Raw genomic sequence first — 25,839 nt, forward strand, 5'->3', positions numbered from 1 at the left:
AGAGTTCTTAGTATTTGGGACTCAGTTTTTCCACACCCTCATGGTTACTTAAAGCTGGTTGACTGGTATGGCAGTCTAGTGGTAAAGATGCTCCCCTCTAAATTGAAAGGGTTGAGAGTTCAATCCTAGGTACCGTCAGATGTTACTCTCTTAGGGTGCAAAGAAAAAATATCTGCTGCAAACTCTGTGTGGGATCAGGAAGGGCAACTGGCCAGGGAATGCTCATCTCCATCCAGTCACCCTAACCCTACCTCAATTAAGGTTGCAAATAGGGAATTTTTTATGGTTAGTTAAAGCTGATTGCAGGGAGGGTTCATGTGGGTGGATTCTAGAGGTTGTGAATTCTTCCTTGAGTAAGGGAATTGTTCCTCTGCTTTTTAAGGAGGCACTGGTTCACATACCCCTCCTCAAGAAACCATCACCGGATTTCACCATACTGGGCAATATTCATCAAGTATTCACCTCCCCTTTTGAAGGAAGATGATTGAGAAGGTGGTCATGGAGCATATTGAGAGAGCTCTGGATAAAGTGGATTATCTGAATCTCTTTCAGTCAAGATTCAGCCCTGAACGTGAGATGAAAATGGCATTAGTTGCATTTTTTAGATGATCTATGGTAGGAGCGGATGGAGATTGAGCATCTATCCTTGCATTTCTTAACCTCTTAGCAGCCTTTGATACAAATGACCATGGTATCCTTATGGACCAGCTCTGAGGATTGGGCATGGAGTACACTGTATTGTACTGGCTCTCTTTCTCCAGCATTGGCTGCCTTTGGCGGTAACTGAAGAGGAGAGAGAATCCACCCTCGCCCCCTACTTTGTGGGTTCTGCCTATTACTCTTCCTTTTCATGAAGCTCATCCAGCACCATGGGTATGATTGTATCACTATGCTTATGGTTCCCAATCTTTCAGCTCCTGGAGAATAAAGTGGTATGATTATTTGAGAGGGATCACCTTCACTCAATTACGTCTGCCCAACCCATTAAGCCCAACAGATTTGGTGTGCTGTAGGCCCCATTTACTAAAGAGTTTAATCTGACAAGACCAAGGAGACAGACCTTTTCTGTAATGCCACCCTCCCCCCATGTAGAAATTCATTCCTCCTGAAGAGAACTCACTCCATCTCAGGAAGTCCCTTAAAACATGGTTGTGTGGCTGTGCCAACAGGCTTGGGCATCTCAAGATGGTAATGAATTAGTGATATGGCTTTATTGATCATTACAATAACTCTTTCTGCTACTCCATTATTAATAACTTTGTGTTTTAATTGTTAGTTTTTATGTCTCTCTTTTTTATTGTATGCCATCCAGAGTAATAAATCTGTGAGATGGGTAGCTATATAAATATGTTATATAAACACAATACCTGTATTCATATGTAGCAGAAAATGTGGGTCCCTATTGCTATGGTGTTTTTTTTCCCAGTAGAAAGTTATAGTGTGCCATATATTAGCGTTTCTCTACATTCGTCCTGTTTATGGAGGTGGGATGATTTTAAAGACGATTCAATTAATGTAGGACTCCTTCATTTTGTTTGGAATTTGGATAAATGTGTAGATTTTATGGTTCTATTCTAGCACAGACTAGATGTGATGGGAATATTTCATTTGGATTTCTGCACTGAACAGGACTTAGTCAGACTGAACCAGATTCAGAAGCTTAAATAGCCCCTTCTGATTTTTTGAATCTATGATTCTGTTTTTTTCCAATTTCTGCCCTCTGCCCTCAATTTCACTCATATTATTAACTTGCAGAAGGTTTTTTCTTCCTCCATCTTTTTTCTTCCAAAGACTAGAGAGGCTGTTTAAAATGTCTTATTTTTTTTAAGCAAGAAAACACCATATTCCAAGCACTGGCCACATTACCAATCAAAATAAGGTGATCACCTCTCTCCATCAAATCTCTCCCTCTTCCCTCCATCCCCCAGCTTTTTTGAAAAGAGAAATGACTCAAGCAATCACCTGGACTGCACCTGGCAAATCCACCAAATGTAGTAAAGTGAATGTTCAATAGTTCTATGACTCATACATTCGGTGGGGAAAACTATAAGAAGTTTGCTAATATCACTTTTCCTGACAAGTGAAATAGCCAGAATCATTGACGATAGTTAGTACAGAATAAACTTTTACTCAACTCACGTGTTTTATGAGGAAAAAACAGTGACTCTCATGTAATGAGTTTTGCCTATGTCAGTTTCTCAGAGTCTTAAAGAACTAGGCCTGTGCAAAGTAGGTAAAGGATGGTTTGAGAAATGTCTTCTTTGTAGCATTGAAGCAGCCACATCTTTTGAAAGGTTCCAAATGACTGTTAAAGAGCTATTGCAAGTAGCTTCTGCTAGTTCAATTGCTAGTTTTCCTCATATGGATAGGCAACTTCTTTGCTTTCAGTGCTTTGCACAGCTGTTTTAAGAACTATGAATGGAGCCCAGCTGATATTTTGCTCTATATTTTTGTTGTTCTTGTCAGGATAAGCCACTTTCTTTCTTGCAAATGATGAACTTTGAGGAACCCCAGAACTTAATGTTTGATCTATCATTACCTTTCCCTGGCTTTTTTAAGAAAGTGACTGAAAAAAACCCCATTAAAACTAAATAAAATAAAATGTAGAATTTCATATTGCATAAAAGTAATAATAAGCTTTAGTTAACAATGCATTGAAAACTTGCTTTAAATCGTTAATGTTTCTGTGATACTTTTTGAAAAAGAAACCACTTTTTCATTGGACTCGTTACCTCTGGCCATCAATTATATTCAGTTCCAAGAAGTCAGCTTTGCAGAGTGAGATGGGTGGCATATAAATAAAACAAATAGGCAAATAGAATGATGTACTTACAGTGCCGCCCTCTTGGAATGAAGGAAGGGGAGGAATCTTTCATCACCCAGGACAAGTTCCAGGCTGTGAAATCCAAAGAATGTGCAGGACTGTTTGTTGGTGATTCTGGAATGCTGATATCTGCCAGTAAAATCAGAGGATTGTGATGCAAAAAGAATACAGGGAAAGCATGTTTCAGCTTTATGCATGTAAATACACCTTTCAAAGTAAACATCTACCTAAAGTAGCTATTAATAATGATGAATTGACATTATTCAGTAGTTTAGTCCAAAAATGTCTTATATACAATTGTGTATCACAGTTTCTATTCTACCTGCTAGAACAAATTATTCACGTGAATAGCATTAAAGATAAGCAATGAAGTGATAGCGCAGATAAAAACATTCAGCTGAACATCAGTGTGTGCATATATAAGCAAAATATCTCCCTCATATTGAGTGATAGCTATTAACCAACTAATCCTAATCTTCCTACGCATTCAACGTTCTTAAGCAGATACAGCTGTGGCCTCCAGAAATGAACACCTGGCAGGCCTAGTGATTGTAGTACATTTACTGGTTCAATCCAAGTACAAACATATGAAATTAGGTAAGGTTTGAAAATGTCTTTTTTTGTTTTAAAAAAATTCACTGTTCTTAAAGATAAATGAAAAAGCCTTTCAAAATTAGAAGAACTGGAATCTAATGACTTAATGATACAATCACCTCAGTAAATTGGAATAAGGACTGAAAGGCTTCTTTTCTTTCTTGTTTTTGTATCCTGTTCACAAGCATTACTCTGCATAAGATTAATTTTCTTCAGCTTTTCAATCGACTGAACACTATATAAACAGACCAAATAGGAAAATTGACTTATTGTCTTTTATGACAGGAACAGACAGCTAGGTTTGATTGGCTACAGAGCTTCCTTATATGATATTAATTGTAAGCATTTTAAATGGACTCCTTCTGTATACACATCTAAGCTGTGGAAAGGCAGAAAAAATATCAACCATGTTTCTACAATTAGCCTCAGTGGAAATGCCTATGTGTGTGTGTATGTATGTATATATATGTGTGTGTGTGTGTACACACACACACACACACACACACACACACACATAATATATATCTAAAATTTACACAAATATGAGCTGTCACTTTTGTGACTACTGCCTGTGGATGGCCTTTGGTTAGGCCGAAACAGGAAATAAAGATTTGTCCCATGTTTGGGGCCTAGCAAGGTAATCTAAATAGTTAACAAGCATTTAACAAAGGGAACACTTAAACAACACAATGCACTGTATTTAATAGTAGGATGTCTTATTTTCTGTTCCCTTTATTTTTTTGAGCAGTATATATGCCGGCCCACAGGCTGGACATGTCACGCAGAAGCTGCACCCACCCCATTGCCGGCAATGGCAAACAGTCCCGATATGTTGCACAACATCACGTGACATCGCGATTTTGACATTTCTGCTCTACAAGTTCAAGATGCTATATCATTATGAATGCAGAGTCATAAAAGCTTAAATGGACCAAAAAAGTCATTGGCTTCATTCATTAATTAAGCATCTTTAGGAGTGCCAACATCAGTAGAAGGAAATAGCTGTTTTTGTTTCTTTATTTCATTGGTTTTTCACATGGCTTATTTGATTCCCATTTTTAATCATTGCATTGTATTTCCTTGCTGGTACAAAGATTGTTGTACCTTGTTTGTGCTGAGTTCTTAATATGCCTTTCAACAGACCTTCTAGAACAGTGATGGTGAACCTTTTAGAGACTGAGTGCCCAGAAACTGCCCTGCCTCTGCCAGTGCCACCCTGCCCCACCCGCCTGCCTATCCACCTGCAGGGCCACCCACCACCTCCACAGTCCACCGCAGATTGCCCAGGTGACCTTGCAGTGCCATGGCGGCCACGCCCTCTGCCCACATCCCACAGCATCATCTGTGTGCGATGGGACATGAGGGTGGAGTCTTGTCCCTGCTGCCCAGCTGCCATGTGCTTGGCTTTGCTGCTCAGTGCTGGCTGCACCTGGGGATGACTCCTCTGAGGGGGGCTTCTGGTAAGGAGGAGGCCGCAGGGGGAGGTGGGGCTGGGGTGACGGTGCTCATGCCTGCAGAGTGGGCTCTGAATGCTGCCTCTGGCACGTGTGCCATAGGTTCACCACCACTGTTCTAGAACTACACTAATGGATTTCTGGCTCAGTTCTAGCACAGAAAGAAAAACAACTGGAGTTTCATGGAAGGCATCTTCCCCTTTGCTGTGAATTCTTGCTTCATTATTAAACTGAGCAGGGGGTTGATTTCTTAGCTCCCTGCCTCCAGTAATATATTATTTCTGTTTTAAAATAAAGGCAGCAAGTTCACAATTAGAATAGGGGGCAGAGGACTATTTTTTGTACTTCCCAATTGGTCAGTTAAAGGACATGCTGATTGGCTGTGTATCAAATGTTGTGAGAATCGAGAGAGAAGACACTTCTATCAGGACATGTTTCTGAGGGCTGTGGAAGTGTCCTCAGTCTAATTAAACTCAGTTAAGAATAATATTCTAATCAAATATCAAATCAATTAGCCTAATATGTAGCTTGAGTCTTAGTGTTGATATACTGCAGTAAAGTTTTCACCATATATTTTGACAGAATATATTGATTATATCTTACAAACGTTGTTCTCAAGCATCATGTAAGCCAAGGGTGTCAAACTCAATTTCATTGAGGGCCGCATCAGCATTGCATTTGGCCTCAAGGGGCCGGGTGGGTATGGCCAGGGTGGGTGTGGCCTACTGGGTGGGCGTGGCTAGAGTGTGTATGGTCTACTGGGTGGCCATGGCCAATTCTACATCGTTCACATCAAGGGTGCCTATGGGGGCCTGGGCAGGAGTGGAACAGATCTGAGGGTCTCTGGCAGAAGGAGGGTCTCTGGGCCAGGGCCAAGGCAGTGGGGGCTATTCCCTCACTGTTTCCAGGATGGCTTCGCAGGCCACATGAAACTACTTCGCGGGCCGGATCCAGCCCCCGGGCCTTGTGTTTGACATGTCTGATGTAAGCACTGTCATTGTATACAATGCAAATCATCTTATTCATTTTAATCTAATAAAAATTGAAATCTATAAAAATACTGAAATGCCATTTACATGCCAGTGTAGAGTATGAGATGGATGCAGCAATCAATCTAACCTGCATATAGACAAATTTGTTCAGATATTCAGTGACAAATAAAATTCTCAGTAGGAAGCTTTCATTCATACAAATTAATGAAACATACAAAACCCAGATATAATTTGAATATATTAAACTATGTCAGCCTAGTTAATAGATATAAATATGCATCAATCTGGAGAATGCAATATAATTGCCAACATCAGAAATAATATTCTTGCTCTTTCTAGCCACATACACATTAAGGAATAGAGCACAAAATATAATTTACTTTTAATGGAGTTTACAAAACTGTAAGCAGTATCTCTACAGCTAAAATTGTATCTTCAAGGAATAAAATTTGACTTCAGATCATTTCTCGCTTCTCGCTTAATCATTATCCTCTTGATATCTGGCACATAAAGCAGATTCCTCCATATTGTGGTGCATTTCAGTGCCATAAATTTGCCATATAAGCCTTTAGGGAATACCCCAATTTTTGCCAACTTGGTGTCTCCCAGTTGTGTAGAGATTACAATTTTGCAAATGATTGGGTTATATACTCCCAAAAGAGCCAAAGGACACCAATTTAAGAAAAAGCAGATTATATTTTGACAATGTTTTTTCATTGGCTGTAGAATCTTGAAATGGAATATAAACCAAATGTGTCTCTCTCTTTCTCTTTCTCTCTTTCTCACCCCCCCCCCACACTGCTTCCCATTGTTCCAGATCTAACAGGTCTGCAAATTAAAGGAGAAATATACTTCCAATATGCAAATAAATTTCTCCCATAAGAAATATTGGCAACAACTGGCAAAATATAAGCTACCTTGTCTTTCCATTTGACTATTCCCCTGTTGCTGTGTCTCTCACTTTTCAGTTCCAGAAAAGCAGTTGTCAGTTGCTTTCCTTCCCATAGAATGAGAGCATATCTTTTAACAGTCAAGAGTTGGCTAAGCCACAGTAAATCTGGGAGACAATATGTAAATTTTCTATAAATTTAAATTAATTTTGTATAGCAATATCATTTTTGTTATAAATAAAAATAATAGCCAACCCTGCTTTTAAACATTCAAAGACAAGCATGTGAAAACATTGAAAACATCTTGTTAGCATGATTATATTGCAATGTAAGTTCAAATATTTAATCTACAGGCTTTATTTGGTTGGTTGTATCTATTTACTGTTAACAGTTTCTGTTTTGCTCTGTGATATGTTCGTTCTTCTCCCAGGCTTGAATGCCAGAAGAACTAAAACAAGCATGAAAAAAGTGTTGGTTTTGCCTCTCCACTGTTTCTCAGATCAATAAAAAATGGGAGTTTTGTAATTTATCGAAGGAAGGGTATCCATGAATGTAAAATAAAATTACTATGGATTTCTATTAAAGTGATGTGATATCTACTAAATTATTTGGTGGACATTGAAACTGTGTTGGCAGATTTCAGTGGGCTCTATTAGCATCTCTGATTTTAAATAAAAATAAATATTTATGTTAATCTTTTGTAATTCATTTTTGTAAATAATAATTTCAAAAAGCCTAGCAGCCCCGGAGTATTGATATACAGGATTTATACTGATATTTATCTCTCTAATTTAATTTTGGTTAATCTATTGCTCAAAGAGGAAAGTGAATTAAAATATTTCTCTCACGTGGAGGAATCTTCCATTAGGTCAGGCATGTCAAACTCACAACGTCAAGTGACGTCGCGCAACATATCGTGACTTTTTCCCCATTGCTGGTAGTGGGGTAGGTGCAGTTTTAGTGTGACGCATCCGGCCAGTGGGCCAGCAGTTTGACATGTCTGCATTAGGTTCTTCCAGCAAGCTGGGTGGCTAACTCAGGTCAGCCATTCCTTTTCAGCCCAATTCACCTCACTAGGTTGCTGCTGTGGGGAAAAATAGAATGAGGAAGGAATATTATGTATGTTCAGCACTTTGTGTTTTTTAAAAAGGATAAAGTCTAATAAATAAATAAATTATTAGCTATGTCTTTCATTAACAATGGAATGCTGGCCTTTATGAAGATATAAAACTGACAAATGCAATCGTATCTTTGTCCTCTGATCTACACAGTATTTTTCTGGCTTTTGGAAAGACTTGATTTTCTCAGCTACAACTTTCCTGTAAAATAGCTCAGGATATTAATCATGCCTTATAGGATAGCATGTGCCTTTTCGGACTGACTGTGAACAAGAAAGGTAACAGCAGTAAAATATATATCACAGAGTAGTGCTTAGCAGGGTCACAATAAACACCTTGGGAAAGATATTCAGATAATGTGATATATCTATACATACGAAGATCAGAATTATGAGAGAATGATTTTTCCCAACGACACTCTACGGAAGAAGTGGGATAAAAAGAGGGTTGGTGCTTTTGAATTTTGATGTTTAAGACTGATGGATAACCAAGAAAATGAGCAAATAGATCAATCAAACCAGAATTGCATCTCAAGGCAAAAATAACAACACTTAAATTATCTTACTTTGTACACATTATACAAAGACCCCATTCGCTTGAGAAATCTACAATCTGGGAAAGATGTAGACTGGAAGGAAAAAGAAAAGAGGACAACCAGAAACAAGTAGCTGAATTCAGTTATAGTGGTGATGGTGGCACCATTGCAAAATGTGAAGGGCAAGGTTGGGAACAGATCATCATAAATAGTCAATCAACTACGTGAAAATTAGGTCTAGCATCTTGCCTCAGTCTTAATGGTGGCTTTCAGCCAGTTCGCACCGGTTGAGTAGAACCGGTCGCTAAATTTTGTTGAGTTCGGAGAATCGGCTGAACCCATGCTGCTTCTGGAAGTCCATTCTAGGTCTTGGAGGCCTGGAAGAGGTGTCCCAGGCCTAGAACAGCCCATAGGAAGTGCATGGATGTCACCTCTGTAAGTTCATTCTAGGCCTGCATCCATGCAGGCCCAGGCCTGCATCCACACAGAGAATCCCACCACTGGTCTTAATAGAATGAAGACTTAAAAGTTCTGGATCAGTCTTCCTCAGTCTGGCATACTTCCGAGTAGTGGACTATAAGTTTTAATCACATTGATTATTTAGGAGCCCTGGTGGCACAGTGGTTAGAGTTCAGTATTGCAGGCTAATTCTGCCCACAGCCTGAAATTCAATCCTGATGGGCTAAAGGTTGAGTCAGCCTTCAGTCATTCCGAGGTTGGTAAAATGAGGGCCCAGATTGTTGGAGGCAATATAGTGACATTGTAAACTACCCAGAGAATGCTGTAAAACAGTGTGAAGCAGTAGATATTCCAAGTGCTATTGCTATATAGGAATCCTGATCCATCCATCCATCCATCCATCCAACGTGTAATAAAATCACTGTCATGTAATTGTTTAAATAAAAGTCACAAGTCGGTGGTAGAAGTATTTCTGTATTTCTATATTTATTTTTCTCATAGATCAGGGGTCTCCAACCTTTTTGTTTTGGTGGCCCGATGGAAGAGGGAGGGGCAGGTGCCTTATGTGTGCATACACAAACCTGAATGTGGCCACATATGTGCATACACATACAAACAGGCTGCGAGCATGCACACCATGCAAATGGGGCTGCGAGCATGCGAGTGAGACTCTCAGCAATGGTGGTGCCTGTGTGAGGTTTGTGGTGCTGCCACCTTTGGGCTCACAGTGATGCTACCAACAGCGCAAGGCTCTCCATGGCCTGCATCAATGCCACCCCCACACGAGGCTCACGCCATGCCCACAGCAATGATGCCCAAGCATGAGGCTCATGCCGCAGCCTGCAGTGATGCCACCCCTAGCACAAGGATTGCACCACGGCCCACAGCGATACCACCCCTGCTGTGAGGATCACGCCACTGCCCCAGCATGAGGATCATGCCACAGCCCACTTGCCACTTGCGGAGATGCTGCCGTCAGCACAATACTACTGGTGCTGCTGCTGCCTGCACAACACTTGTGGCAATGGTGGCACAAGGGGGGGTGAGCATGTGTGTGCTACTCATGCATCCCGGTGGCCAAGAGGCCATGGCCCAGTAGTGGGCCACGGCCCATAGGTTGGGGACCTCTGACATAGATGATTCAAAGACTGGCTGTAGAAATAGAACTTCTGCAGATATAATACAAAAAAGCTGAGTTACAAGTATCTTTTTATTAAGTCAGAGATCCAGATTTTTTGCTTGTGTAACAGAAATGAAACCCCCTAATTTCCATATGGATCTTTAATAGTATCCATAGGCCATATTTCATTTGATTTCACTATGATTTTGCCTGACCCAGATCTACTTCCTTAGTATGCTGTTCAAATCCATCGCTGAGACCTTTTCGCTGAAGCACTGTGCAAATGATCCTTGATTCATTGCTGCTGAGAGATGCTGAATAGCATGCTTAAAAGAATGAGGTGTGGTTCTGATAGTTATGAGGAATAGGACTGCTCTGCACACCTTTTCTTGTCTCAGGAAACTCTACTTTTAATTTCATCCTGTCCTTGCTTACTGGAAATGCACATTACTGTCATTTGCATTATTTCCGCATGCAAATGAGAAAAGACTGTTCAACTTAGATGTATACATGACAGTGTGTATAAGTAAATGTACATATTATGACAAGCTTCTATTTAGCTCAAAAAAGTAGTTCGGCTAGGATCTTAATTTGCAAGGTTACCACAAGGTAAGTAGGTAGGTAGGTAGACAGACAGACACATGTATACATACATACATGTATGCATGCATTCCAGTAGACAGAAGTTTCCTGAGGATGGGCTCGAAAGTTCAAAAGCTTGGAAGACTAACCTCTGGTCCCAGTGATTGACCCAGATTTGATCCTGCAACATTATATCTGCTATGTATATCTGCCTTCGTTTCAGACAGACAGACAGACAGACAGACAGTGGTTCCTTCTAGCCTGACAAAATATATTTCTTCATTTTGTCCCTATGACAACTACCTTGAGGGACTGATAGAGAAAGAAACTGTTACTAATTTTCTGAAAGCTCTTAAATATCAAACTCTTCCAGAAGCTTACAAAGAGTGAGCATATGCCACTCAGTGATGGATTGATTTACAGTTACTATTAAGTTTTAATATATTATTGCTGTCCTTTGTTAACCACCCAGTGTTATTTGACTAAGATGGGTAGGCTATATAAATTTGCAACATAAATAAATGCTTCTATTTTTCTCATTTTATTTTCATGGGTATTTGAGTTATATTGTTGAATATACTTTTGCTTGTATGAACTGTCAAGAGTCTAGTCTTGACTGAGCAAGGTACAAATTGAATAAGTGAACTTTCCTAATCAAAATAAATGCTTCAGAGCTCTAGAACATTTAGGTAATAGCATAATACGAGTCTTGACAAAAAAAAGGCTAGATTGGGTTTCACTTCACAGCAGACCACTAGTTTAGTTTTATTTAGTTATTTAGTTTTATAGTTTTATTCTGGCGATCAGTCTGCCCCAAACACTATTTTTCTCCTAAGCTTTTAACTTGGGTCTCCCTTGTCCTAGTCCAAGACCCTAATTACTATATGTTAAAAAGATTAAAAACTTATGCTATTTTTCTCAGTTGTCAAGAGAAAACCACACAAAAAAACTTTGCACAATTTGGAAATTATGCAATATGAGATTAATTTTAATTATCTTAAATAAAATAGTTTAATTTTATAGTCCCATGGCTATTGAGGATGTCAAATAGGCTGTGGTCTTTGTAAGTACTGTGTTGCCCACCCCCTGAATCTCACAATGGTTCACTAAGATGTGTGATGATACAATGATCTGCATGGGGAAATAAAATAAAATTCCAGGGCTTCCTGACATTACCTATTGTATCTGTCTGTAGTTTTTTTCTCTGATTAGCTACCTGTTGGGTTCAGTATAAGTTGGCATTAACTGATGAAAGAAAATAAAACTCAACATTTGCTATTCAAATAAAATGAAAACATTACTGATATCAGAATTAAGCCTGTATTTACTTTCATTTGTAATGAATGGGCAGAAAACTGCCCAAATTTTTGTGATAATGTTAAAATCATATAGTTTGGCCCCATCCATCAGTGCCCAGCTTTGATTCAAACATCCTTCTTTACATTTTTTTCCAAATTGTTTAGTTATTATCCATCACTTCATTTATATATTAGGAAACTGGTTTTAATTTTATCCATGCCATATGCATTGTTCCTTGCTAATGAAGAAGGCAACCCTATTAAGTTGGGGCAAGCACATGAAATGTATTCACATACATTAATACAAACATGCCAAGCTCATTTAATCTTAACTTTTTTAAAGTATTTTGTTAATTTTCTATTATTTCAGTTCATTAGTGCTTAATGAACAATATGTTGTCTGGGTTGATTTGTTTTGCTTAGTAAAACAAGTTAAGTTCTTACTCTCTATCCCATTTCATTGATAAAATAAGTTCCATGTTTGAAAGTATTCTGTGTCTTGTCTAAACAAGAAGAATTCTATCAAAAATTATACAGGAAAATATTGGAAATGGAATAAAAGAAAAATTATATAAAATGTTTTATATTTGGCATCTTCCACCTGTCAGATTAGCAAAAATGTTTAAAAATATGTCTAATAAATGCTGGAAATGTAATCAAAATCCTGGTACATATTATCATCTGTGGTGGACATGTGTTAAATCAAAAAAAATTGGACAAAAATACATACATAGATGTTAGGGAAAAACATAGATTTTAAATTTGAACTTTTTTATTAGGTAGAATTCTATAAAAATTTGATAAACAAAATGTATATTTAACATTACATGTATTAACAGCAGCGAGGATTGTATTTGCTCAGCACTGGAAAAATGAAAAAAAAAACATCATTGGATGAAGAGATAATCAAAAAAAGACTGGACTGGACTGAAATGGATAGACTTACATTGAGCATCACTTCATTTTTTTTGCTGGCCAAGAAACATGTTAAGCAAAGTATGTTAGAATGATTTTATGTCAAACTGGGAAAGCTTCATGGAGCGCAAATAAACAGTACTAGGAGTGTCAGAAAATTTGTATTAAACTCTTGTTGAAAAGAAAGCCCATATGAGTAGCAGTTAATACATGGAATCAGATGATGTGACATTTTTTGAACAGAACATGCTTTGGAAAAATGACTGAAAATTTGACTGAATATGTTCAGTCTGAAACATCTTACAGTTTCATGCAGTATTGAAGTGCATGCTTTTTTTTTTAAGGCAAACATTATCAGCCCCGGATTCTGTGGTGACAATGGCTGAAAAATGCGTTCATACCATAAAAATATATATGGTGGCTACTGATGGAAAAGAAATTGACCACTGGATTGTCAGAAACTAGACAAAATTGCCTTAACCATTGTTTTTATACAGTTGTTTGCATTAAAAAAAACAAGAAAGGAAACATCATTTATGAACATCTGCTTTTATTACTTGTATTCCAAAATAGAGACAGCAAGGACTGGCGAAATCTTAAACTTTTTTTCTGAATTAGTCTATGGTACTAGAAAAAGATTTTTAACTACAACCATGTGTTACATGCCGGTGTTACATGCCTCTGCAAACATGGTAATGGTTGATATTGGTTTTATCTTTCTTATTTTTTATGTGTAGATCTAAGGAAGCATTTTTACATATTATTTAAAAAACAAGTCAAAATACCTAATATTTTCCAAAATATTAATGGATATACATATTTTTACAGTATCTATTTCATCAGGTACAGTCTATCAAGCATTAACATATATGGATTTCAAAGTTTAGCTTTAATGTATGGAAAATGAGATATGAATGGAACTGTCTCAAAATCAGAGGTGAAAGATTCCAAACCACTTTATGTTCATATTTTAATCATACAAACATATTAGGGACAGCTATTGTTTATATTTAATGCAAATATTCACATTCAAATATCCATGTGTATATTTAAATAACTAAATTCAGAAAAGCGAGACACTCGGATAAAAGCGGAGAATTCTCAAAGAAGGTGTAACGGGAAATCTATGAATGTTTTTTTTCCATATTTGTGTTTAGATTACTGCTATGGTTAGAATTAGTTTTGTTGCTGAGAGAAGAAAAATTTTCCATATAGATTAAAAGGTAAAGGTAAAGGTTCCCCCGCACATGCGTGCTAGTCGTTTCCGACCCTAGGGGCCGGTGCTCATCTCCGTTTCAAAGCCGAAGAGCCAGCGCTTGTCCGAGGACGTCTCTGTGGTCATGTGGCCGGCATGACTAGACACCAAAGGCGCACGGAACGCTGTTACCTTCCCACCGGAGAGGTCCCTATGTTTCTACTTGCATTTTTTACGTGCTTTCGAACTGCTAGGTTGGCAGAAGCTGGGACGAGTAACAGGCGCTCACCCACGGGGGGGGGGAACTGAAGTGAAAATGCAGTATCAAACATTTTCTTAGAATGTCAAGAGATGAATGAGGGCAATTAACTGAAAATGCTGTAACTGTGACAATAGGGAGGGAAGAAGGAAGAGCTACCGCAAAGGAAAAAGGCAGATAAAAGGGGTCTGAGTCCAGGCTAAGAATGTAACAAGAGAAGCCCCTCCCTAGTTCAAACAAAGATAAAGGAAAGGAGGGGTAAAGTACATTCATGTGAAGTACAAGATTTTGTTACTGTAGCCTGACAATAAAAATAGTACTGATCTATGTGGCACTGGTGTTCTCCACTCCACCTTAAAGGTTGACAAAGGAAGCTTGAATTTCCTAAATGGGAATTAAAGTGAAACAATACAGATAATCATGTCAGCTTTCATGATATGTATTTTTCACACCCAAGTAAATATTAGCTTTGCTTTGCGCTAAAAACCTGGAAGAAAAACAAGGGAAGATGAGTCACTTCTTATATCTGGATGGATAGGTGGTCAGAAAATGTTAATGGATTTGCAGGTGGTAGACAAAAAGCAACAAAAGAACTCAACCTTAATTATATTCTGAATCTTGAGATATATGCTATATATATAGGAGTTTTTTGCACTAGTTTTTTGCATTAGTTTTCTAGGGTTGTTATAGAAAAAATAGTACATTTCATGATCTAAAACATTTCAGAAGTTTGGCAACTATGTAAATGAGTGATCTAACTTGTTTGTATTTAAAAAAAAACACAAAGTAGTACAAAAATGGGATTCAGTCAAATAGACCTTGACAGATTTGCCTATCCCATAACGGGATTCTATAATTATCCAGAATAAAATATTAACATGGTTATTGGATTACACCACAAGTGTCCCTGTTTGATAAAGTCTTCAACCTCTTACACTTTTTTTCATGCAAATTCCAAACACATATCTGCTTTCTTTGGTCAGATTACTGAAACAGCCTCTGCAACATTGCTGGTCATAGCAGTGAGAATGAGAATGAAATATAGCCAGAAGCCTGAAATGGTGGCTTAATAGCCAACATAATAAGTATTTGTTGTATTTTCTATGAATAGCTGAGCTACCAAATATAGCCACCAAGATTTTACTTGCTTAAGACAAGATGCCTGCAATGCTCTCTATGACCTGTTTAATTTCTAGAACCTGAAAAAGTTCAGCCTATTAAAACTAATAATACAGAATCCTCCGAAGCATTACATCCGCACAATGGAAACAAATATTAATGGCTCTAGGATACTGTACTTGTGAATTTTATGCCTTTTGTGTGCATAATACCATTTATTAGTAACATTAAGCCTTGAGGCTAAGAAATACTTTAGCAAAAAAGATAATGAACTCACAAGATGTTTCTTCGCACAAGATGCAGAAGGAATACTAGCCATTTGTTGCATTACCCCCCAAAAGAGGGAAAGGACAAGATTTCTATGTCTATGTAAAATCCAGGTATCCTGGCAGCAACAATAAAATATTCAAATTCCCTTGACTGGGAAAGATCCCAGCATATTTAAATTGTCTATTTTCACTGCTTTGCTTAAAGGATATTTTATCTGACTCCAGCTGTGGGAAAATTAAATACATAGAAGCATTTCTCCTGAAAGTGTTGTAAATGTTCCTGAAATGAATGCCATAAAATACCTGAGTAACACAGAAAAAGCTCTTATCTTTACCTAGATACTCACCTGCAAACTGGCTGTAAATAGAAATTGTAGACATGAAAATTATGATACCTCAGCATTTTGTTTACAGACGGAAAAAGAGGTTAGAGGAAAGAGCTAGAAGGATATGGATATACTGTATTGGAATTTCATCCATCATATTCTTTTCCCCAGTTTTTGGGTGCATCCCTGAAAAGAGAATAGGTGGCCTTAATTGGACATCCAATTCTTATACTTTATCCATTTTTTTTACACATTACTATATATGTCCCTTATTTTTAGTGGTTAGTCCTTCATTTTAAAGGTCACTAGGGAATCATCATCCATTTAAAAACATTCTAGGTTTGGATGACCTGCCAAAACTAACTTCAGGATAAAGAACAATAAAAACAAATAGGAGGAAACTTAAAATTGCTTTAGAATCATTAAAACACAGAGATGCTAATAGACACACAGACTGTCCAGTCACAACAGTACTCAGTAAATATTATTTTTTTCTATTAAAATTATTTTTGTAAATTCTAAATACGAATCTACAATAGACTTTTGCAGACTTTTGTATAATTACATGTTATTCTTGTTCTTTTTTATATTAAATCATAAATGGCCACCTTTTCTTTCACCCATTAGCACAGCTAAAGGTACTTTCAATGTTACCCCATAGAGATGTTGGCTTAATGGTATACTGATAAGTATAGGATTATTTCTTCCTAGCTACTACCTTTTGGGGGGGGGGACATATATCACTGGCAGGAACTTGAAAGGTTCCTAAGTAGAAGTAACACAGTGACAATTCATTTTGTGTTACAAGTTGGGTGATACTCCTTTAAGCTCTAATATATTACCCAGATTTCAAGAACTTTATTTTTTTTAAAAAAAAGAGTCCCAAGTTTATCCACAAATTCAAAGCCTATATATAAGGATAAGGCTTCCTCTGTATTAAGCTGCTGTAAAGGTGGCAATGTGGAAGCTTATTCACATAACTGGCCCTTCTCCCTGTCCCCCTCCCCCATAAGATTTCTGAACCACTACTTCTTCAGAACCTAAACATACAGGCATAGGCAGCATTCAGTCAACCAGAAATCAAGAAAGAGCATAATTTATAGCAAGGCCATTTTCTATCCTTACATTTTGTGACAATATTATTAAAAATTAGGGCTGTAGAATGCTTTAAAGGGGTATATTGATTCAATGAAGCTTTAGCCAAATCACTCTACTGAAGCAGATTTATGTTGCTGACTTTATCTAGAGTAGCTGGCCAAAGTGTTTTATCATCTCATTAAACTTCCTGCTTATCAGAGCTATTCTGGAGTGGTAAGGGCCATTTGCTCTTCATTTACTATCCCAGTTCTCATATTTTTAATGTATCCATGTATGACGCTCAACCTAAATTGCTCTTGTAGCTAATAAAATGAAATACCTATGTGCTATCCCAGTCAACGCAACTCTTAGCACTCCCAATATGGCTCATACTCGAACAATTCACTACCACCTGGGGTCACATCTTAATTCACATTCTGCATGAGAGTGATGTATTTAAGTCGTCACAATGAATGAAGCCTAAATGTTTTGGTGTTTTTAAAACAAGGGTGTAACAAGGCTAGGAAGCCACTTGCTCTGTGCCATTCTTCTTCTATAGGGCCAATCTTTCTTTGCAGCACCAGATTTCAACAAATGAGTCTGCTTCTGCTAATTAACTATTACAGAACAAGCCAAGGACTAGTATCCTGTGAAGAGTTTAGATTTCCATTTCATTTTGATTTTATTCGGAGGTGGAGGAAGATGAGAGCATTTTAATGTTTCCTCAGTATAGCCTATGAATGATTATTTTTTTTGGAAATTGACAATCAAAGCAACTCAATTGAGTTTGCTTTCTCAAACTCAGTTTGCATTACAGCATTTTTAAATCACACATCTTCAAATCAAATCTGTCCTCATTGAGAATCTATTAAACATATTAATTAGTTAATTAATATGCTGTCATGGTTAACTCTTATAAAATAAGGGAAAGGTAAAAATAGGTCATGACTTGGCTTGTAGCCAGATGCCTAGTAAATAGCAGGCATAATAATTTCTATAGAGAATTTAGTGTAGCTGAATGTAATACTCAATTACTTATTTCTTCTGCTCAAAGGTAAGCATACTAGAGCAATAACTGATAAGAGTAGACAAATTTATCAGGGAATAGCTGGTATTAAAAGATAAGATTAAAACCATGCATTATCATTGTTATAATTAACTCATAAATAACATTTGTAACCATTTTCAAACCATATTACCCCTTCCATAATTACAAATATGTCCCAAATTCACCTGATTTTTACGTCTTTAAAAGGAAGAAGCTTTAAATATAAAGCAACATTTTATGTTTGCCTTCATGAAAAATCCCTGTGAACTGAAAAGAGAAAATTCCAGCCCAATTCCCACACTACAATACTTTTTTCTTAATTTCCAAAGATTCTTAATATTCTCTGTGAGTATTCAAATCCTGTATCACCAACCCATTATGCAATGTTAATAATTTGCTATGCAACTATCATCTCTTGCATACATCAATCTAGCTTAGAAAGACCTTAGTATGTGTAGCAAAACTACATAATTAACTTCTATTTTACATTGTTCTGGCACGTGGTTACTCCTGCTACACTTTGCATTATAATTATACATCCTCTAGGCTAGTCAACATTTTCTCCCAATTATCTATTTAATAAGCATTTATTATGTCAATTCTAATTTGTATATTGGCATGAAACAAAATAATACAATTTGCTACATGGCATGATATTGGAATTGGAAGCCATTATATACCTGCGGAGGGGATAATTTGAATAACTTGAAAGATATAAAAACTCTAAACATATTTGTTTAAATATCTAAAACCTATAATTAAAATAAATGAATATAAAGTAATAAAGTTCTTTAAAGTTTTTGTAATTCACTTTGCTGCTAAAAAGGAAAAGTACCGGTAGCTTATTCCTCATATTTATTAAATGAGATACCATCACACCAAATATATAATGAGATATATTATAGTGAAATTTGTTTTCAGAAAGAAGCATGATAGAAGTCTTTCAATAAAGGGGGAAATATAGAAAAAGCCTAGGGTCATGCTCATATGATGGTACAATGTTTCAGTTGACTTCAGGATGAATAACTCATCAATGAGGAGGAGTATAATTTATTAAACTTGTATGCTATTAGATTCTCAAAGACTCTAGGAAGTTTACAACCTTAAAAGAAATTATAATAAAATCAATATAACATAACAGTGATGGCAACTGTTATGAAGTGAGGAGATTCACTCTTCTTCACCAAACATGTGCGTGTGTACACCCCATAAAAAAAAAAAAAAGAACAGACTGTATAAAAAGAAAAGCTTGATGTATAATAGTAACAGTATAGAGGAAATAGTAATAATATAGGAGTAATAGTAATAAAGCATAAAAGTAATTGTAAGATTCATAGTATAAAGTTCATTATAATTGTTATAGTAACAGAACAGAATATAGGACAGAGGTAAAAGGAAGCCCTCTCGTGTGTGTGTGTTTGTGTGTGTGTGTGTGTGTGTGTGTGTGTAGGTGTGGGTGGGTCCTTCTGTAGCTCTCTTCAGTCTGGGTCTACATAATTGGGAATACTTTTAAAAAAAAAAAAGACTGGGACAAACAGGTTCAACCGTACCCATTCTTCCTGATCCATACTAAAAACAGAGAAATGCTGAATTACTTCATCAGAATATAAGCCTTTTCTTTCAAGCATTTATTCTATATGCATTTTCCTAGGCATCACATCACACATTATAGTTTGCCAAAACACTTTAAAATACCATTTTAAAATTCCTTTCAAATTCAATTTTAACCTTTTTTTTGGAGAGGGTGGGGTTAGAATTTAAGGTACTTTCAAGATGCATGCATTTCGAACAGTACAATAGTGTGCAAATCAGGAAAAAAATGGTTCATGAGAAAGAATAAAAATATACCTATTTTTTCCTGGGCATGTAACCCCAGAATGAATAACTTTAGTACTATCAACAACAGTACTGAGGGCTATTCAAATTTCTTCCTTTATCATATCACATCTATGGTGTGTGTGTGTGTGTGCATGTTACTATCTTAGAAGTGTGCATGCACACAAGTGTGCATGTTACTATCTTAGAAGCACACCTGCTGTCCAAGAATATTTTTTCCCAAAAATTCATTTCAGCAGTTTTAAGATTATACCTTATTTTCAGTTGCTAACCACTTGTTTTGAAAGTTAGATTAAGTTAGAACTTAATCCCACAGTCATTCACATTTGCTTTCCCATTTCTGTCTAGTTCTTCTAATCTGTGTGTGTTAAGCAAAGGATCACATTTCCCCCTCCTCCCCATCTTGTCCAAAAAACTGTATTAGGTGACAACTAGTCCAATTATAAAATATATCACATTGAAAGTACTTTCTGAAATTAATGCATTTTGCCTGCTGATGTCTGAAGAACCACATTACTGAATGTTTTATAATTGCCACTTCCAGTCTGGTAATCTACATATGTATCAGAACTATAACTCTCAGAATTCCCAGTAGCATAATCAATGGTTGGGAATTCTGAGGCTTGTAATATAATACATTTGGAAACTGCTGCTCTGAGATTTAATTATGTTTTTATGTATTAATGAGAAAAGTATACAGATGTTTTGAATAAAAAATGAAATAGAAACATCTCTTTGAGGAAAAAAAACTACTGTATTTTACAAGAAGTTGTACAAGGTGAACTTCAAAATACCTCAATAGATACAGGAACTCTTAGTTTACAAGATGGCAAAATTGGTCCATGAAAAATTATTAGGGCACAACTGTCATGTTAAGAAGGTGATCTTACTGTACTCCTTCCCAATCTATAATTCTGTTTCTGAATCTTATCCTTTCCTGCTTTCAGGTCTTCTGGAAGGCAGTAAAGAAATCACTCTAACAACTTTTAAAGAACCATGAATGCATTTCTGAATAGCACTCCACAACATAACAGCAACCCACAATTTCTAAACCATAACTAACTAAATCCTTTCCTTGACATTATGTCTGAATCCAGACTCCAGGGTTATCTTAAACCTGTTTTCATGTGTTTCCAAAGCTGCCAGTAAATGAAGATGGAATGAGGGAGCATATAGAAAATGAAATACAGTTAAATTGCTTTCACCAGCACATTTCCTGAACTAGTACTCCAGGCTCAATCCACCTGACCACAGGAGGCAGAGACAGAGTGTCTGTCTTTACACTGGTGCTATAGCAGAAGTAGAATTAAAGGGACTACAACAGATGTAAAAGCATCTCAGCACGTCTGTACATTCAAGGCACTATTTTACTCTCTGTAGGGTACCCTGATTTTTGTACACTCAGAGCCGCCAACAAATATTTACATTAATCTTTCCACTCAAAGTAGAAAATCTTTCTGAAAATGTTTTAGAAAGTCCACAGTTTTCTGCTGATTTACAAGGAATGACTGCCAAGCAGTGGGATACATCACTGTCAGATCCAAACCCAAGGACAACACAGCAAAATCCAACTTAGTCCAATCCTTCTATCCAGTGGACAGAATCTTGCCAAACTAAATCTATATCTTTCTAACCTACTAGATATATACAGACAGATTCTAGTTTGGCTACCCTGAACCATACCCATCCAGCTCTGGACTGTGCACTTTCTTAATCTGAGCCTCTCTCAGCTACCTGGGAAAGCTCTGTGTTGCCAAGACTCCTCTCCGCTGCTTCCCCAGGTACACATTCCATCATAAACATAGCTAATAGGGAAAAAGGGGGGGTAATAAGAACATGCATGTGGTGTCATCACACAAAAACTATTGCTTATGAACTTACAACTGATGTCATGATTACAAGTAAATAATAATAGCATTTGACTGAAGACATCACTGCATTTTCCTTCTTGTCTGCTTTCCACTTTTGAGTCAGTATCAGTGGTGGGATTCAAATAGGTGAACAACCAGTTCTCTGTGTGGATGCCGCTTCCAGAAGTCCATTCTGGGCCTGGGCAACAAAAAATTAGCTATCGGTTCTGCTGAAGTGGTGGGAACTGGCTGAATCCCACCACTAGTCAGCGTTAAGGTCTGGTGACTGCCCAGACAAGTTCCTGCAATTTTCTGGGAATTTTAAGAAGTGATTTGCCATTGCCTCCTTCCTAGGTTTAGGGAGAGTTACTGGCCAAAAGTTATTCAGCTAGCTTTCTGACTAAGGTAGGAATAGAAACTCTTTTGGTTTCTAGCCTGGTGCCTTAATTACTACATTAAACAAACATTCTGCTATCCTTCTTTCTTACTCTATAAAATGGGGTAATTCTGCAATTGCACTAATAAAGAAAATCATATGGGATATTCCCCTTTATGATTTCTGTATTAGACCTTTCAGGCTTGGTAATCCTATTCACCTAATTTTGAAAGCATTTTGTTTGGGAAAATAATGCTTTTTTAACCAGCTGGTTATCCTGTTAGTCTTTGCAAAATTCATTTTCAAAGTAGCTGGGCAAGACTGAATGTAGTCCCCTCATAAACGCTGCAGGAAAGGGATTGTCAGGACCCACCCCAAACCACGTCTTAGGAAGACAAAAACTCTTGGAGTCAGTTCTAGTCCAAAAGGAATCTTTACTAGGACATGCTTGGTTGTGGGAATACAAGACAGGACTTAGTATTGTTTTACAAATTGAAATTTTATAAAGGGTACCCGGTTCAACCCCACTTCCCTCAACCCCATTTGGTCAGCCCCCATCCTTCTACTTCGTGTCATCCCTTTTGTGGGGGAAAAAAGGAACTTCAAATCTTTATGGTTATTGCCTTCTTCCTCTCCAGAATTAAAAGAAAACACAAGCCAGATACCTTCTTCTCTAACCCTCCCTTTTGATCCCCCCAGTTCAAAAGGTTTCCTTGGTCTTTGAAATAACCTAAGGCAGGCTGAATCCACATACGCTCCTCCTTCCTCAGGAGATGGCAGAATCCATATTGGGGGGGGATAATGTTTTAAACATACATTTATGAATGTGATATAAATGGATTCTGACATCGATGCTAGGACTGCTCTGTCTTTGAGAATTTGTTAATATAATGAATAAGGTAGTAAATCTGGGAAACAGTTTCTCTTCTGCCGTCTTTGTAAGGGGTCCACTAATAACTGATTGCAAATATATTGACTGCATTACTAGTCAGTTTAAGTTAAATATTAATTGGAAGATAAAATTGTAAGGGTGGCTTTATTAGTGGCTAAATTTCTGCCAATGCTTATTAAAATGAAGAACAAACTTCTTGACAGAAAAACGGCTTCACAGCATGGGTTGTATTGTATTTATGTCTATATTATTAGTTCTTGAGGCCATACAATATATTTGCTTTGCTCTTAGCTCTGATCTATTGATTGTAATAAAATCTGCAGCTTGTAAGAACAGATTTCAAATAAGACAATAAGGGAATGTAATGCAAAATTAACAAGCCTTGCAGGAGAATGCTTGTGTGTGAGGGAGGGGTGACCCTGGGGTGGAGCTTTGTATATAATTCCCTACATTTCTAGAGAGAACAGAATAGGGATTACATTGTTTGTGTAGATGGAAAAGGTGTGAATGGGTAACTGTAGAGATGGGTGATGGCGATGGCGCAAGTCTTTCCTGATCCAGAGATGGTGTGAGCTTTGAGGAGGAGAGGGTGATGAGATTATGGCCAATGGGATGTACGGTTGGTATGGTGTTTGGCCAAGAATGGGCACCATTCAGGGAAGAGGGAAATCAGTATCTCTGATCAATTCCTCCTTTGAGATCACAATCTTCTACCCCAAGCACAGGGTTCTAGATTCTTGCAGTAGCATCCGTTAATTTCCTATCATAAGGCTACTATCTTGATTTGCCTTGAGGGGTGCCCAGAGCATCATAAATCAGAGAAAAAACCTCTTTCTCTGACATTCTATACAATGCACCCCAAGGAAACTTGATCCTATTTTTTTTTTACTAAAAAAATTAAATGAAGGCAAAACAATACACTCTGAGTAACTTCCAGGAAAACTGGTTGTGGATTTTTCAGGAAATCTTTTAAGAGATTGCAGTGATGCTTAACAGATGAGGAGAGATGAAAAAATGTACACCATGATCCCTTACATAGCAATAGCACTTAGACATATATATTTTCTCCATAGTGCTTTACAACACTCTATGAGAGATTTACAAATGTCAGCATATTGCCGCCAGCAAGCTAGGTCCTCATTTTACTGATCTTGGAAGGATGGTAGGCTGAGTCCACCTTGAGCCAGTCAGGATCAAACTCCTGGCTGTGGGCAGTTAGCCTGCAATACTGCATTCTAACCACTGTGCCACCACAGCTCCTTTCCATAAAGTGTGTCTTCAAAGTATTTTTCTTTTCATTTATCCCAGCATATGAGGGGCTTTCCTGATACTGTCTTGTCTTCCCAGAAGGGAGTCTAAGGCTCCCTTATTCATTGTCAACTTCTTAGGTGACAGTTGGCTTTCCACATCAATGAGGGGACAAAGATGGTTGATCAAAATCTCCACATGTTTATTTATCCCATGGCATAATTGCAAAGAAATAGCCTTATCCTTCTTGCAGTAGCAAAATACTTCCTATATCAATATCAGAGCAGACCAAACAGAAACAGATTCATTATGTGCAACAAGTACCTTGAAAAAGCTATAGCATTCCCGATTGTGTTAAACCAATCAATCATAATACTCAAAATTACTGTTAGAGCAACTAGAAGGAACCAAGCCAAAAGTCATTGTAATGACTAAAAGGCTTAATGGTTTGGCAAAACTTCAGAAAGATGCTTTGCTAAATAAATTTTAAAAAAACTTTCAGTAATTTAAATAATATAACATCATTGGCTGGGGTTCCAGGCAATATTGATGAAATATATTTTAAAAAATCATATTACACGATTATATTCCAATACTTTCATCTCCTAACTGATTCACAGAAGGATAGCTTCTAAATTCTGTATTGACTTTCAAACTCCAGGCTCTGGTTAGATCTAGTAAAGTTAAACAAAACTAACAACAGCAAGGAAAAAGAATTCAGACTTTTATATTCCTTAAAGCTCTCCACTCTTTAAAAATTCACTTACTGAAAAATGCAGAGCTGTTCCTTAACTTCCTTCTCACGAAGAAAAGCAAGTATTACTGTGGTCTCAAAATATCACTTATTTTCTGCTTAAAATAGGACTGCATTATCCAGAGGATTGTGTTACATTCATCAGGTCATTTCAGCAGATTGCTTTTTTTTCCTGTTGCAGAACAATAAGATGTAGTATAACCAGTAAAGGGAGAGTTGCATTTGTTTTTATATCATGGGCAAAGGAACAGAAAGGTTAGAGAAAAGTATGGTCCAGCAGAGTTCTAGTCCTGTCTTGGGCACAAAGTCAGAATCACCATAGGAAAGAGGCAAGAGCCAAAAAAACAAATAAAAAAACCTTCAAAAAAATCTTCACAAGAAAAATGCAAAGTCTCGGAAGCTTCCAGGAGTCAAGACTGACTCTAATGTTTATGCACACGGACACACAACACAGTATCACTACATAAGATCAGATGTCTTCCATGAGAGCAGATGTAGGAAGTTCATTTGGGGATGTAATAGGGTTTATTCTTATACTTATCATTGGACATTCTTTTGCATTGCCTTCAGAAGTTGTGGGTGTTTTATCACTGAAAGTTTTCAAGAAGAGACTGGACAGCCACTCGTCAGAAATGGTACAGGGCCTCCTGCTTGAGCAGGGGGTTGGACTAGATGACCTACAAAGTCCCTTCCAACTCTGTTATTCTGTAAGTTATTCTGTAAGTACTGCTCTACAGCACTCCTATGTTATGTAAAACAGGCCTTGCACTGCTGGTAGCAACTTCCTTCTTAAAATTCTCTCAAGTACT

General features: G+C 37.3%; 1 protein-coding gene across 1 annotated transcript in view; it reads right to left on the reverse strand.

Moving 5' to 3' along the window:
- The window catches only part of ALK (ALK receptor tyrosine kinase), a gene marked incomplete at both ends in the record, with an annotated part of 722,117 nt that overhangs the window by 529,202 nt on the left and 167,076 nt on the right, over positions 1–25,839 (reverse strand). The window contains one exon of the mRNA XM_083376785.1: positions 2,834–2,953. Within this exon, the coding sequence (XP_083232911.1) occupies positions 2,834–2,953 (120 nt within the window). The remainder of the gene's footprint in view (positions 1–2,833; positions 2,954–25,839) is intronic.

Source organism: Vipera ursinii (assembly GCF_947247035.1).
Source record: "Vipera ursinii genome assembly, chromosome: 1".
Classification (NCBI taxonomy): Eukaryota; Metazoa; Chordata; class Lepidosauria; order Squamata; family Viperidae; genus Vipera; species Vipera ursinii.